Source organism: Corapipo altera, unplaced genomic scaffold (genome assembly GCF_003945725.1).
Source record: "Corapipo altera isolate COAL_440 unplaced genomic scaffold, ASM394572v1 79, whole genome shotgun sequence".
NCBI lineage: Eukaryota > Metazoa > Chordata > Aves > Passeriformes > Pipridae > Corapipo > Corapipo altera.
Genome location: NW_020884927.1, coordinates 4,030,693 through 4,045,255, shown reverse-complemented (window position 1 = coordinate 4,045,255; position 14,563 = coordinate 4,030,693). Strand labels below are relative to the sequence as shown.

General features: G+C 58.1%; 1 protein-coding gene across 1 annotated transcript; it reads right to left on the bottom strand.

Annotated features, from left to right (window-relative positions):
- Window positions 1–131: 131 nt before the first annotated feature.
- DDR2 (discoidin domain receptor tyrosine kinase 2) lies at window positions 132–13,222 on the bottom strand. The gene is made up of 17 exons (XM_027658522.1): window positions 13,148–13,222; window positions 9,462–9,553; window positions 7,537–7,639; window positions 7,184–7,415; window positions 6,953–7,100; window positions 6,698–6,803; window positions 6,151–6,334; window positions 5,836–6,079; window positions 5,659–5,721; window positions 5,416–5,546; window positions 4,707–4,917; window positions 3,980–4,203; window positions 3,728–3,864; window positions 3,144–3,335; window positions 2,773–3,001; window positions 2,091–2,240; window positions 132–1,611 (listed from the first exon to the last, which is right to left on the bottom strand). Exons 2-17 carry the CDS (start codon window positions 9,541–9,543, stop codon window positions 1,474–1,476), a joined length of 2,574 nt encoding a protein of 857 aa, XP_027514323.1. The 5' UTR covers window positions 9,544–9,553; window positions 13,148–13,222; the 3' UTR covers window positions 132–1,473.
- Window positions 13,223–14,563: the final 1,341 nt, after the last annotated feature.

The following is a 14,563-nucleotide window of genomic DNA, read 5'->3' as shown; positions in this document are numbered from 1 at the left end:
ACCCCACATCCCAGGGTGCAGAGTGCAGCCCCAAAGCCCCCCAGCCCTGAGGGTGCCCATGGAGGAGGTGAGCTGAGCCGCCCTCGGAGGTGCCGCAAGCAAACCATGCAACCAGATTCACACACCAAATGTCTCTTCAGCGGGTTTGCCCCTACATATAGGTGCATCTACTGAATATATACATGCCTTAGCAATGGAATACTGGGAACTGTGCCACGCGTGACTGATGGTGCTGAACTAATGCATACAAAAGTATGGAGGGGTCCATGTGCCCTCTAAGTACAAAGTTCCTCCTGTCCAGCTGCAGGAGGGTCCAATTTTGGGGCATAGCCAGTAACCTGCCAGGGCTCCTGGGGGCACATGGCTTTGGCACCTGCCCAGTTCGCTCATGATGCTGCTGGATCCGGGAGGATAGATTGGTGCCACACTGCTGTGGGAGGCACAGGGTGGCAGAGTCCAGCCACGTATTTCAGCTGAACTGTGATCCCAGGCTGAGAGCCAGGGAGAGCTGGAGCACCCTGCTCCATGCCCACGGACTGTAGCAGGCATGGGCATTGGGCAGCAGCCAATGAAGCTCTGCTATGTGCCTTCCTCTCCTGACAGGTGAAGATGTGGGTTAACCTGGGAGAGGAGGACCTGGAGATTTCCCCATGGAAGTGAAAGGTGCTGACATCCTGCTGCCAGTTGCCACGCATCACCGCATAGGGTATCCAAAATGCATTTCATGGGCAATTGAGCTGCTCTGGAGTGGCTGTGGTCCGTGAGGGGATGTCCCCTCAGTGATGCCTGCTCCTTCCTGGCTGACACAGAACAGCCATGGCTGAGCATGCTGCCTGCTCCAGCAGCAGGGTGAGGTGCTGGGAGTGGTTCAGGCTTCTCCCTGTGCAGCTGGGGTCTGGCCAGCAGTGACGGTGCTTCCGGCCTCTCCATGAGGCATGTCCAAAGTCCCAAATGTCCAGAGAGTGTTTCTTTTCACCCTGTAATTGCACAGCCCACTGAGAGCTGGTGGCAGCTCCCAGCTCCTCCTCAAACAGGTAGTGGCTGCTGGTCGGTCCCTGCTCCAGCAGGCACATACCCACACACATCCCTTCCCCAGGCACCTACCCTCTGTGTGGGCTGAGAGCTTCCTCACAGAGAAAATCCAGCTGCCCTTCCTCCCCTCCAGTCGGGGAAGAGAAGCCGCTCTGTCCTGGTCCTTGTCACCAAGAACATGCTGCGTCAATAAATAACCCTCATCCCAGCCCGCGCTGCTCCCGGGCCCAGGTCTGCAAGCAAGCGGGAGGTCTGAGTCGTCCCACGTCATGGCTCTCTTTGCTGTCCTTGGGGTTCTCCTCTGAGGCTTCACTGTACAATGAGAACAAGACCAGCTGCCCGGGGTTTATTGCTGAGTCCAAGTGAAGTGGCTTCAGTTTGCATATGGGGCTCCTCTGGGGACGGGGAGGGATGGGGACCTGGCTTGGGGGAAGCCAAGGATCATTCTTCACTGGCTGACTCTTGGAGAAGGCGATGGATGTCCTGGAAGGAGGGACGATCCTTGGTGTCCCGTCTCCAACAGCTGAGCATTAGCTTATAGACTCTGTCAGGGCACAGTGCAGGCTGGGGAAGGTAGGTCTGCAAAACAAATGGCAGAGATGGCAAAGGGAGAGAGTTACTGCCACAGAAACGAACATGCAAACTGCGCCTGGAGAGCCCCATTTCTCGGGGAGCCCCATCTTTCCATGCCCCAGGGTGGGGGGCTGTGCCACTGTGTGCCCAGGGGCGAGGGGACCTCCAGATGGCACAGTGAGAGGCCTGGGGACACCGCTTCTGCCTCCCAGCCTGGCTGAGTGCTGAAGCAGAGTCAGCAAGCAAGTCGTGGCTTGGACTGTGTAAAGTTCAGAGCTTACCATGCCATGCCCTTCACCAGGGCTCCTTTCCAGAGGAGTTCCCATCCCATAACTGCCCCAAACTCCCTATCTTGTCACCTTGAAGTCTCTCCCCAGGTCTCTGATGTTCCAGGCACAGTACTGCCTGTCCCATCCCATCTCATCCCATCCCATCCCATCCCATCCCATCCCATCCCGTCCAGTCCCATCCCATCCCATCCCTACCTGCCGGCCCTGGTCCCGGAAAAACTCGCCAGTGTTTTCAATGACCTGCTCGTCAGACATCTGGGAATAGGGCTGTTCCCGGCAGAGTGTGAAGGTCTCCCACAGTGTCACACCAAACGCCCACACATCACTGGCTGTTGTGAACTTGCCCTGGCCAGAGGGAGCAGAGTAGAGGTCAGGCATGGGCACTACTTCATCCTGCTCCATAAGCCCTAGGTCAGAGTTCAAAACCTCCTTCTGGTTGCTTCAGTTTCCAGATGTGGGCCTAGAGGGGTGTGTGGTCCCACAGACCTGCTTTCTGCCTGGGGCCAGAGCCTGGTGAGCTCCAGGTTTGGCTGGCAGTGACTGCTCTGAGGGCTGGGGCTTGCCTAGGATCCAGCTCCCTTCAAAGGCAAAAAGCAACCCTGCTTCATCTTCCAGGTCTGACCATGGCCAGGAGAAAATGTCAGACATCCTGTTTAAAGGATGTCCTACCCTGGGACATCAAAAATCACCATAGTCTCTCCAGCCCATCATGAAAAGCTGCTACCACTCTTGCTTTTCACATGCTTCACCCCAAATCTGGACCGCAGGGAGCAGAGATCTCCCCATCCCTTCTGCACCCCCCAGCCCAAGGAAACAAGACAGTGGGAATCCCCAGAGGCGTGTCAGTGTCTGTCAGAGGAACCCAGCCCCTGTGTACCAGCAGGATGCTCTCCCAGGACATCCAGCGGATGGGGAGCACCGCCCGCCCCTGGATGCGGTAGTAATCCCCGCTGTAGAGATTCCTGCTCATGCCAAAGTCAGCAATCTTGATGGTGTACTGCTTCCCCACCAGGCAGTTGCGCGTGGCCAGGTCTCGGTGCACGAAGTTGAGGGAGGAGAGGTACCTCATGCCGGAGGCTATTTGGGTGGCCATGAAACGCAGGTCACTGCCGGGAGGACAAGGGAGGGCTGAGGCGCTGGGAAGGATGGCAGCCAGGGGTACACAGCCCTGAGTAGGGTGTCCCCCAGCCGGGCAGGGTGCCGGGAGCAAGCAGCCCTGCCCAACCCTGCCCATCCCGGCAGCACTACCTGACAGTGGGTGTGTGGCCGGCGGGGGGGCCGCCTGCCTGCTGGCGGGACAGGAACTGGTTGAGGTCTCCATTCTCCATGTACTCAGTGATCATGCACAGCGGGTCATCCGTGATGCACACCGCCAGCAACCGGATGATGTTGGGGTCCTTCAGCCGCGACATGATCTTGATTTCCTTCAGAAAATCATTCCTTTCCGGAACAGAAACCACACGGATCGGATAGACAGACCCAGAGGGGCACAGAGGTGTGCACAGACTGGCCAAGCGTGCCACCCACCCACCCAAACCTCGTGGGACTGGGACTCCCCTGGGACTGGGGGCCATGAAGAGGAGCTCAGGGCTGATCCACACATGGCTGCAGGGGAGCCTTGGCAGGTAAATAGGCACTGGGGGGCTGTTTAGGATCAAGAATCCTGACACTTGACAGCCCAGAATCCCCAGAGAGCTCAGACATGAGGTCCTTGGAGCTGCACTGAGTGCCTGGCTGCTGGAGGCAGGGATGCTTTCCGAGCTTCCCAGCTCTCCTGGTGCAGCTCTACGTGGGAGGCAATGCCGAGGTGTGTGCACCACCCAGCCCTGTACCTGGCATTCTTATTGGCATCCGCTCGCAGCATCTTCACAGCCACCAGCACAGGGCGGTCAGAGCTGCCATCCAAGCCCTCCAGGGCAAAATCCTTCCCTGTGAACTTCTCCATCCCCTCCACCTCACAGAGATGAACCTGGGGGAGCAAGAGGCAGCCATTACCTCTGCTGATTAACAGTGTCCCTCAGCCCCTGGGAGCTGGGAAGAGCTTTGCCTGAGCCCTGCTCAGAGCAGGTCCAGTCCCCACTCACCTCCCCAAACTGGCCTTCCCCGAGCTTCTCCTTGAAGGTCAGGAGCTTCCTGGGGAACTCCTCGACGGCCACATCCTTGCCGGAGAGCAGGTCCATGGTGAGGGCCGGCACTGAGTAGGTGTTGCCGCCTGTCACGCCCTGCAGGTTCACGATGTCGGCCTCAGCATAGTGCGGGACGCCCTCGGGGACGCTGGCCTGGGACGGCTTCACGGGGCCACTGCAGCCTGGGGGGACACAGCGGGGCCAGCCCTGCCATGGGTGTCCTGCCCTGCACCCTCTGCTGCCTGGGGGCTGCTCCCACTCCAGCTGCTGGCTTCTCCATCCCTGTCCTCCCCAGAGCCCCCGCACCACCCCAGCACGGCTGGGTTCCTGCAAGAATCACAGGCCGCTCGACTCCTTCCCAGTTACTGACAAACACACTGATCCAGCCCTGAGCACCAGATGAGAAGGGATCAGTGCCCGACCTCCAGATCACTCAGAAAGAGATACCAGAGCATCCAGAGGATGGTAGTGGGACACAGCTCAGTCTGGCAGTGGACATCAGTGATGGCTCTCGGTCACAGGCTTTTTGTGACCTCCACGTGGGATGCACAGGAGCTTTGTCGACCTCTCTCCTCAGTGCCAAAATGTTTGGAGATTGGCCAAAAGCTGGGGCTGGGTAGAGGGGCTGCAGCAGCCTCAGTGCGTGGTAGATGGCTCTGAGCATGCAGGGTGTCCTGGCTCTCACCTGTGTCCTCCTCCCCAGAGGTGAACTCGGGCAGCTTGCGGATCAGGCGGGAGGGCTCCTGGTAGTCAGGTCCCAGGGGGAATATGCGGTCGTAGGTGGAGCTGGACTCCTGCTCACTGGAGGAGGAGGAGCGGTTGTGGTTGAACATGCTGGATTCACTGGGCAGGGAGAGGCTGACGGTCATTTCATCATCCAGCATCCTCCGTGATGCCTGTTAGAGGGGGGAAGGGAGGAGAGAGATGGGGTTCTCCACAGCATGGGCAGGATGGGGTCTCTTGTGTTCCATGGTATCAGTGCTGCACCCAAACCTCTTCTCTGGTGCCTGTCCCAGGGATTCAGCACCCACCTGGGTTTGTCCTCATGTTCCCCCTTCTCTTTTCTGCCTCTATGGAGGAGAGTTTTGCTCCATCACTTCTGTGACTGCCCTTGGTTAGGTGGCAGCTGTGGTGAGACTCCCCCAGGCTCCTCTTGCCCAGATCAGCTTCAGGACAGAGGGATGGACAAGCAGGCAGGCCCCAAAGTGACTACCCTGCTCAACTAAATCCCCTTGCTTGAGAGATGGGTGCAAATTGCAACCTTCCTGAGGAGGAGAGGGGAGCATCAGCCCTTACATGGAGTCTGCTTTCTCTGTACTGAGCTTCCAGAAGAACCTGCCTAGGATGAGTCTGCTGCCCTGGAGCACCTCAGCAGCCACCCTGTGCTTGCCCACCTTCTCCAGCATCTTCTGCCAGAACTGCCGCCACAGGATGATGACAATGATGGCCACCAGGATGAAGATGATTGCCACGAGGCACCCGATCAGGATGCGTGTGTTGCTGTCATCTACCTTGAGCGTGGGGTCTGGCAGGAGAAGGGTACAGCAAGAGCTGGTCACACTGGCATGTGGGGAGACCCCCTGCCCCCCCAGAGCATCCCTCACCCATCACAGGGCGACACAATTTTGATGCCTTACCGTAAGTGGTGGGGACCACGGGTGCCTCGGCGGGGGGCACCGAGTTGTTGTACATGGCTGCATCTGGCAAGGGAGCAGAGGAGAGCATCAAGGTGGAGGTGCCCCACAGTTCCACTCTCTCCTTAAACCCCCCCCCCAGTAGGGTCTGGTCCCCATGGGACTCATGGCAATGGGTACCTGACTGGAAGGTGATCTCACTGAACATCATCCAGGTGTCAGCGAAGTAGTACTGGCACTTGATGGCACTGGCCATGCGGTGGAGCAGGGGCACGGTGACGAAGCGGGCACTGGGGTTCACATCATCCACAACCAGCACTGAGGAGATGGTGCTGGGCTCCCACTCGCTGGCATCGGCACGGAAGTAGCACTGCACCTCCTTGAAGATCTTCACCCCTTTGGCGAACATGTTGTTGCAGTGGACCTGCGGGTCAGGCTGTCAGTGCGGCCACAGAGGGGGATGGGGGCGGGTGACAGGGCAGGGGGTGTGCAGACCTTCATGGCAGTGAAGTTCCTGATGCGGTCGAACTCGAAGGTGATCTCCACGTAGCCAGCAGTGGTGCTCTCGTTGCGCCAGCCCACATAGTCATAGCCCGGCCAGACATGGTACTCATGGGTCTGCGTGAAGTCATCCAGCCCCGACACCCCGTCCGTCAGCTGGCCCAGGCCCTCTGTCATGCTGGCACATGCGAGGGAGGAAAGGGAGTGTGACTCCTGCCAACCCCACAAACCTGCCACCACCCAGCACTTGCCCAGCAGCTCTTCACAGCCCCTGAGACAATCAGGAAGGGGTTTAGTTATTGATGTTCTCTCTGGAAAAGGCTGTGGGGTGCTGAAGGTGTGGTGTAGATTCCGTAAATCCAAGGGGTGCTTGCCCCATCATACTGTCCCCCTCGTGATATGTATCCTCCCCAAGCTGGCCCTGCCTCCACTTCGGGGAGACTCCAAGCATTTGCTTTGCTGAGGATCAGCACACCAGCCTGACAATGCAGGGAAGAAGCAGCCCCAACCCCTCCTGCCCAGTGTGGCACCCAGTCCTCACCTGTACCCGAACGCCCCATCGTACACCGAGTCGTTCAGGTAGATGACGGCGCCCCCAGGAAGGATGAGCTGCTGCCCAGCTGGTGCGTTGTAGGACACCAGCCCATCTGCAGGGAGGGGAGAGTGAGTAGGTGGACACCCTGCCAATACCAAAGCCCTACCAGCCCCCAGCGGGACAGATACACCCCAGTGGGATGGCCAGCCCCTGCACTGGGCTCTGGGGACAGAGGAAGAAGCACAAGACTGCACCACCCACCCAGCCAGACGCAGCCGTACAGCTCCACCCGCAGGCAGACGCTCATGGAATGGTCAGTGACTGGGATGAATCGGACAAAGCGGGCAATGAGGGGCGGCTCCAGGTCCTTGAGGACAATGTCATAGGGGTTGGTGTTTCCATCCAGCACCTGGGGAGAGAGAAGCATGGTGGGGATGGGCAGGAGGAGCCTCCTCACCAACCACCCAGTGCAGCACTCACCCGCCTCCTCACCTGCTTCCCATGCCGGTTCCTCCAAGAGATCCAGCGGGTGCCATCTCGGCTGTAGTTGATCTTATACATGGGGGCAAACTCATTGCCATGGCCCTCAGCGTGGCGCCCCTGGGTGCCCACCAGCGTGATGAAGTGCAGGGCGTGCAGGTCAATCTGCAGAAACTCCTTCAGGTCATTTGGCTCCACTGCAGTCTCAGGGCACCAGGCTCCATCACCATCCTCCGAGTCCAGCCTGTGAACACACAGTGGAGGAGCTGTTTGCAGGAAGCCAAAGCCAGCCCCATGTCCCCCTTCTCCCCTCCGTGGCAGCCCAGACCCTGCCATGGCTGTTGCAGGAGAGTCCCCACACTCACCGGCCGTACTTGGCAGCTGTGGAGTCAGACCACTGGCTAGAGGCTGAGATGTCCTCGTCAGGGATGTGCCCGCCCGACATTCCCAAGGGGTACCGACACACCGCTGTAACGAGACCAGCAGGGCACTGAGCAGGCACTTTCCCAGCCCAGATACGTGTTGAGAATGGCATGGGCTGGGGCACATCCACCACACGGCTGGCACTGCAGCCCCGGCACAGCACTCTCCATCCCCCTGGCTCACAGAGAGGACAAAGCAGGATGGTGTGGTCCTGCCAATGCAACACCTGCCTAAGCAAATGGAGCTGCTGGCCAGAAGTGGATGCCAGCCCAGCTCGAAGTGAAGCAGGAGCAGGGGAAGGCAGTGCTCCAAGGGCTAATAGGCACACCAGGCCCTGTCCCTGGAGATCCTGTCAGTCCTGCTGGCAGGCACTCCGGCTGTGGTAGAGAGCCTGTGAGCTGGCACCACTATCCATGTGCTCCTTGTTCTGGGGGAACCCCAAAAGCTCACTCCAGAGGCCACTCATCCAAAAAACTCACCTGCAGCAACTGTGCCATGCTGCCATGCTGCTCCCCCCACCTGCCTTGGGGAACAAGTCCTGACCCCTGCCTTCCGTGCTGACCCCTCAGTTCCCATCACCAGCTCTGCTCCCACCCTGGCTGCGAGTGGAAAAGTACCCAGTGTGGCAGGCAGGCTGCGTCCCCGAGTGGCAGCCGGCTCCCCCCGGCACCACATCCACGCTGCTTCCCAGGAGTTATTTTTTCACGCCTGGCTGCCAAGAGCACTGCTGAAAGGCCGGCTTGTTTGGCTGTGTTTACTGTCTGGCCGCTGGCTCCAGCCCACCACACTCCCTCCACACACCACCCCGAGCAAACACTCGCACCGGGGAGGCAGGGACCAGCAGGATGCTGTGCCCAAGCCACCTCCTACCCCCACAGCCTCCAGTGCTACTGGTGCTGCACCAGCAAAGAACGTGCATCCCAGCATGCTGCCATCCCCAGGACCATGTTCTGCATCAGACAGAGGGATGAGTGCATCTTCATCATGAGCACTGGCACAGTGGGAGCACCTCTTGTCTCCAGCTCTCCCACTTGTGATGCTCTGCAGAGCGCAGTTCCCACCAAATTCTCATTTAATTCTTGCCAAACATGGAGCCAGCTCAGCTCCTTTGCCCAAGGTAATAAAAATCCTGGCCAGGTAAAACCAGTGCTGCCAGGCCTAGGTGTCTGTAGGAGAAACAGGATTGCCTCCCTAAGTAAGCACTATGAAGCCTCTGGGGAAGACCCAGTGACCCCTTCTCACAGATGGAAGAAGACTTTGAAGGGATTTGTTACAGGGATGACCCTGGGAAATCCTGGCATGCTGAAGGAGCCTGGGCTGTGTTCATCCCTGAAACACAGGATGGGGCTGAGCCCTGCAGAAACAGCCACCTAAACACACTTCTCCCACTGACAGCCAGCACAGTGTTATGGTTTCGAAGTAGAAGCCAGGCACCCAGTCAAGCCACTTCACTAAAGCCAGCCTTGGTTTGCTGCAAAACCACCAAAGAAAGCACAACACAGCAGCAGAAAACAATGCCTGAGCACCTGGCAGCCTCAAAACTGAGTGGGGTCAACGAGCCCCCAGTAGGGAAGAGCCCCACCCAGAACCCAGGGTTCCAGCTGCAGTGCTTTGCCTGTTCCCCAATGTCCCACTAACTGATGGGGGTGGGACAGTGCCCGTGGCACACAGAGGGAGCTCTCTGGGTCACTGCCAGTGGCCAAGCCATATGCAGGACAGCAGTGTGCCCAGGCAGGTGCAGGCTTGGAGGGCCATCACATACTGCTCCCAGAGATGATGGAGATGAGCCCAAACTTGGACATTCTGGCATTTCCCTGGACAGACCAGGGAAATGCCCCTCATGGCACCCGCAGCCCGTCTCACTTACCAGGGTTGACCTGGGCTCTTGCAGCCTGTGGGACGTGCAGCAGCAGCAGCAGCAGCAGAGCTGGTCTGGGGGTGGCCGGCATGTCGGCAGTCCTGTGGAAACAGATACAAGGCTCGTCACACTGAGGCAGCTGAGCCACGTGGAAATGTCAGCCCTGCTTGGGGCAGCCAGCTGAGAATGGGAGCACTTCCCCTGCATGAGCCCCCATGTCCCACCTCGGCCCGGGGGAGGCGCAGAGCCCCAGACCTCAGATATATGATGGTGGTCAAAGGGGTCCCGGTGTCCCATCCCCTCCACTACCATCCCTGGGAGCCATGGTACACCAAATCCCTGGAGCTGGCCACACATAATGGCCACAGGACCCACATAAACCTCCCAGGGCTCTACTCTGACCCACACGAACCTCCCTGGGCTCTGCTTGGGCCCACTGCCATCCGGCTCCAGCGCCAGGCAGAAAGGCTCCGGCTGGGCCGCCCACCCTTGGACGGCTTTGAAAGCAAGAATTTGCACAACCCCATCATATAAGACAATAATAGCACGTTTCAACAGGCGGTTTCCCTGCCTGCTGGCTCTGGAGAGAGGAAAGCAGATACTCGCCCGAGATTTACGGCGTATTTATTGTGACAGCTCCCTGTGGCAGAGTGGATCTCAGGGACATGCATGACAGAGAAAGGTGTGACAGAGGGCATGGGAGCCAGCTTATACCCACTGCCTCAAGGGGAGCGTGGGATGAAGCTGGAGGAGACTGGGGTCCTGGCAATGGGGCTCAGGCTGCAGCAAGGGGAGAAAAAGTGCCAGTGCTGGCAGGGCTCCTCCTCGGAGGGTACAGCCCACAGCACAGGGGGATCCCCCCAGGACATGCCTGCCTTCATGCCAGTGCTTTCACCACAGTCAATCAACCTGGCTCTGGCAAGCTGCCAGGAATCCCCAGAGCCTCAGAAGCTCCCACTGCACCCACACACCTCTGGGGAACCACCACGGGGCTTGGCACCACACCAGGGGATGCACCAGGGACACCCCTATATGCCACCAGCCCTGCCCTAGGCTTCCTGGGCTTCTGCCCCTCCTCTTATTTGCCAAGGGGGCACTTCACACAAGCACCAGATGCAGATTAGTCTTCTTTTTATTAAAAAAGTCTATTTTAATCTAATTTACATGCATGTTAAACTTTAGAGAACAACTTATTAACCTGAGGGTTAAAGGGACCATAGCTCCTGGCCAAGTGGGACCTGGCTGCTGGGGTAAATCCCACCCGAGCCCACTGCAACAGCAATGTCTGGGCTGGGCTGGCACATCCTGAAGGCCAGCCCAGCACCAGTGATCCCACAGGTGGGTGCTTGGTTGTGTTCTTGCATCAGCCCCACACAGGGTCCCACAACCTTGTCCCCACCACCAAGAAAAACCCAAACCCAACCCAAACCATCTGCCACACATCAGATGCCTTTATCCCACAAAGTACAGCTGGGAGGTGCTGGATATGATTCCCTGGTCACTGCCAAAGCCAGGGTTTGGCAGAGCAGGAGGAAGACAGGGGTTTGCTGAGACCATGCCAGCACCCAAAGGGAGTGTAAAACCCCAGAACCTGCCACCTGCATTCTACTAGAGGCTCTCTGCACCCCACAGCATACTGCTGGATTCCTGGGGGACTCTGCTAAACACCACGAGCTCTGCAGTAGGCACAAATAAACACCTGCACTTGGAGTGATTCTTCCCCCTTTTTCATTTTTTTTAATTTTTTTTTTTTAAAGAACAATATGTTGTTGCTTTTTTTTCTATTCCCAGCTGGTAAAGCTTAGCTAGTTGCAACCAACTCAGCTACAACTGGGAATTTCAGCTGCATTGCCGAGAGGTACACAGGAGGCTCCTGTGTTTGATGATGGCCAGTTCCCCCAAAATTAAAATCTCAATTTCCTTCTGCATTCCAAAAAATATCCAGGGATATTTTTTTCCCCACTGTTCTTTCAGGCTGAGTAAACTCTTTAAGCATCAGGATACCAGATGCTGTAATCTCCTGCAGGGAATGCATTTACATTTAGTCTAATATAGGGAAATCATCCCCACGTAACCATTGGGAAGTGCTCGTCGCTCCTCAGGGGAGTGGGGCTGGGGGACACTGGGGAGACAGTGAGTCAGGTGCTGAGGCTGGGGGCTCAGGGACACATGGTCAAACTGGCCCAGTAGTACTGGCAACCCAGCTGGAAATCATTTCTGTTCCACCAGGCCCGCAAAAGGGGTGACTTTGCAACGTTTTGACTGAAAACGTTTGCTGAAAATTTTCAATTACTGGAAATTTTTAGTGCAGAGAGTTTCTGGAGCTCCTCCCTGGCATCACCTGGGCTTTGAGTTTCCCTTGGCCACTGCTTTTTTTTGTTTTGTTTTCCCTTTTTATTTCCCTCCTTTCTTATACTACTGAAATAACCAGGTAGAATTACCAGGGGAAAAAGTAAATCCACATTTGTTAAGAGAGAAACCCCACCTGACCTGTGGTTCCTCTTGCACTCCACCCATGCCAGCTGGTGAGACCCCCAGCTCGCTTCCCAGGTGGGCACTGCTGCCCATGCTGGCACTGGAGGAGCATCAAACATGGAGAGGGGCTGGATAGCAGCAGGTCCTGGACATGGGTCTCCCAGGACTGCCAGGGCTCCCTTTGCAACTCCCCATCCTTGCATGGGGCTGGGGCTCCCCTCCTGCTGGGATGGCAGGACACGCCAGGGCCATGCTGTAGGGAATGTCCTTCCTGGAGCAGCAGTCCGTGACCCTGGCCCAAGACATGCAGTGTGTGGGTAAGGAGGGTTCAGGATCCCCACCCCAGCTGGCACTACAGCCCCCAGCATGCTGTGCCACCGGCACAGCCTTGGCAGGAGCACAGCGCAGCATGACGGGACCCGTAGTCCTCCTCCCTTCCAAAAATAACATTTTAGACCTTCTCCGGGCTGGATGCAGCCCCACTTTCTTCAGCAGCAAGCGCCTCCCCAGCCACAGGCTGCCTGGCTCAGCCCGGGGCATCACAGCCGTCCAGGGTGCGAGGAGCAACTGGCACATCCCCATGGCTGCCAGCTGCCCTATAGAGACCTGCCAGGAGCACAGCCCATGGACAGGGGGCCTGGGGACACGGTGCTGTGGATGCTGCTGCAGCAAGCACTCCCCGCCAGCCGAAAACTTCCAGCCCTCCTCCACGCTCTGCGCCACGGCGCACAGCGCTGCCCCGCAGCATCGCTCCGACACGACGCGGGCTTGGGAAGCCACAAGTGAGTTCCCAGCACCAGGACAGGGCACGACTCTCAAAAGTACCAGACCAGTGGCCCTGTGTCCCCTACCTGGTGTGACCTGGTGCCTGGCTGGGGGACAGCAGGGCCTCTCTGGCTGGCCAGCACTGCCGCCGGCTCTGCCAACAGACACATAGGCGGGAGCTGAGGAGGGACACCAGGAAATGCTGGCCCGGCACGAAGCACGGGGGGAAACACTGGCAGTGGGGGGACAACTGGTGAGAAGTGGCCAAAAGTTATGTCCCAAAGCGGAAACACTGCCCTGCTTCTGCCCCAGCCCCTTACCAGGTAGACCCACACCCCAGCCCCTCTGCCGAGGTTCCGCCGCAGAGCACAGCTCGCCCCACATCCCACCAAAATCCCAAACCTACGAGGGGCACACGCCTCTCCAGCCTCTCCACGTACCCAAGAGCAACTCACCGGAGCGGGGAGGCGGCGGCAGGCGGGTGGGCTCCTCGCCCCTCGCCTGGGCCGGGGGAGCCAGGCGAGGAGCGAACTTCCCCGGGCTGATGCAAGATGCCTCTGGGAGCGTTTTTGCATTCTGCGGATTCCTGGGAGCCGTCCAGAAATCCCACAATCCTACATCTTGCACATTTGGTTTCAATTAGGGAGCGGAGAGGGGGAGCCAGTCAGCAATCCGGGCTGGCTTTTCGGCGGAGGTTATTTTCCTCGGCCCGAGGGAATGTGTGCAAAGCTATAATTTACAGCAAAACCCATTCATAGCGCAAGAGAAAAAATAAAAAGATCCGCGTGGCCGGCAGGGGAACTTAAAGCAATAGGCAGCGTTTTGCTTTCCGGCACTCGCCCCCGCGGCTGTAGGATGGCACGTGTGTCCAGGACCCTCCTCCTGCACCGTAGGGCCACGGGGGACACCCCCATAATGTGGGCAGTGGAAACACTCCATGAGACCCCACCACTGTCCCAGAAGGTCCCACATGGACTACCCCTCTCCGGGCCCCTGGTGGGAAGGGTATCAGACTCCTGCGCGGGCACGCACGGCCAGGACACGGCCCGGAGTGCCGACCTGCCTGGCACACGGCATGGAATCAGCGCTCCAACTCCCCGAGCTCCACGCTGAGCTGGCGGTTTTACATCATTTCCAGGCACTAGCTTGGCACTGCAGCCATTGACTATGCAACGCAGCAAGGAGAAAATAATAATAATAAAGGGCTCGCATTAATTTTTGTGCAATAGCAAAAACCACAATTAAAAAAAAAAATTGAAAAGCAACTTTTTTTTTTTCAGACTAGTGTTTTGGCTGTATTTTATGCCACTGCCACACTGTGGGAGGGAAGCAGCACGCCTGGCAGCAGGCCAGTAGCTCCCTAAAAAGCTCTCCTGTCTTGCAGGACACCCCACAGCTCCAGGACTCTAGGCTTGCTCCTAAACACAACCTCCTCACCATACTCCCAGCCTGTCTGCTCTCCAGACAGACCAACTGAGTCACAGGCAGGGTGAGCCATCCACTCTCCACAGCAGATTCTGGTGACCCTCACCACTGCTACCAGAGGGGCTGCAGTGCCAGTTGAGCCAGGGGTGCCCAGAGTTAGGGCACAGCTTCCTCCAGGCTGGCAGGGAGGGCAGGCAGGGAACGGGTGAGGGCAGTGCCTGCTGCAGGGCTCTGTAGTGCCCCCTTGTACTGCCCCAGATCAGCTGGCAGGGAGAAGCGCAGCCCTATGTGCACACCCACAGAAATGCCAGTCAGCTCTGCTCTGCTCCACTCCCCTCCTGCTACCTGGAATCAGTACTCAAATAACTTGGCAGCAGTCAGTGCTGTGCTGCTCTGTCCCAGGACCTAACACAAAGGTGGTGGTCTGCAGAGCCAGAAGCCAAAGC

What these genes read in the sequence shown, in the direction of transcription:
- DDR2 (XM_027658522.1), bottom strand. Translation starts at nt 9,543, where the DNA reads ATGCCGGCCACCCCCAGACCAGCTCTGCTGCTGCTGCTGCTGCTGCAC. An exon ending in GGGAAGGCCAGTTTGGGGAG is followed by an intron (nt 3,865 to 3,979) that starts GTGAGTGGGGAC and finishes TTGCTCCCCCAG; the next exon opens with GTTCATCTCTGTGAGGTGGA. An exon ending in GATGCCAATAAGAATGCCAG is followed by an intron (nt 3,336 to 3,727) that starts GTACAGGGCTGG and finishes TGTTCCGGAAAG; the next exon opens with GAATGATTTTCTGAAGGAAA.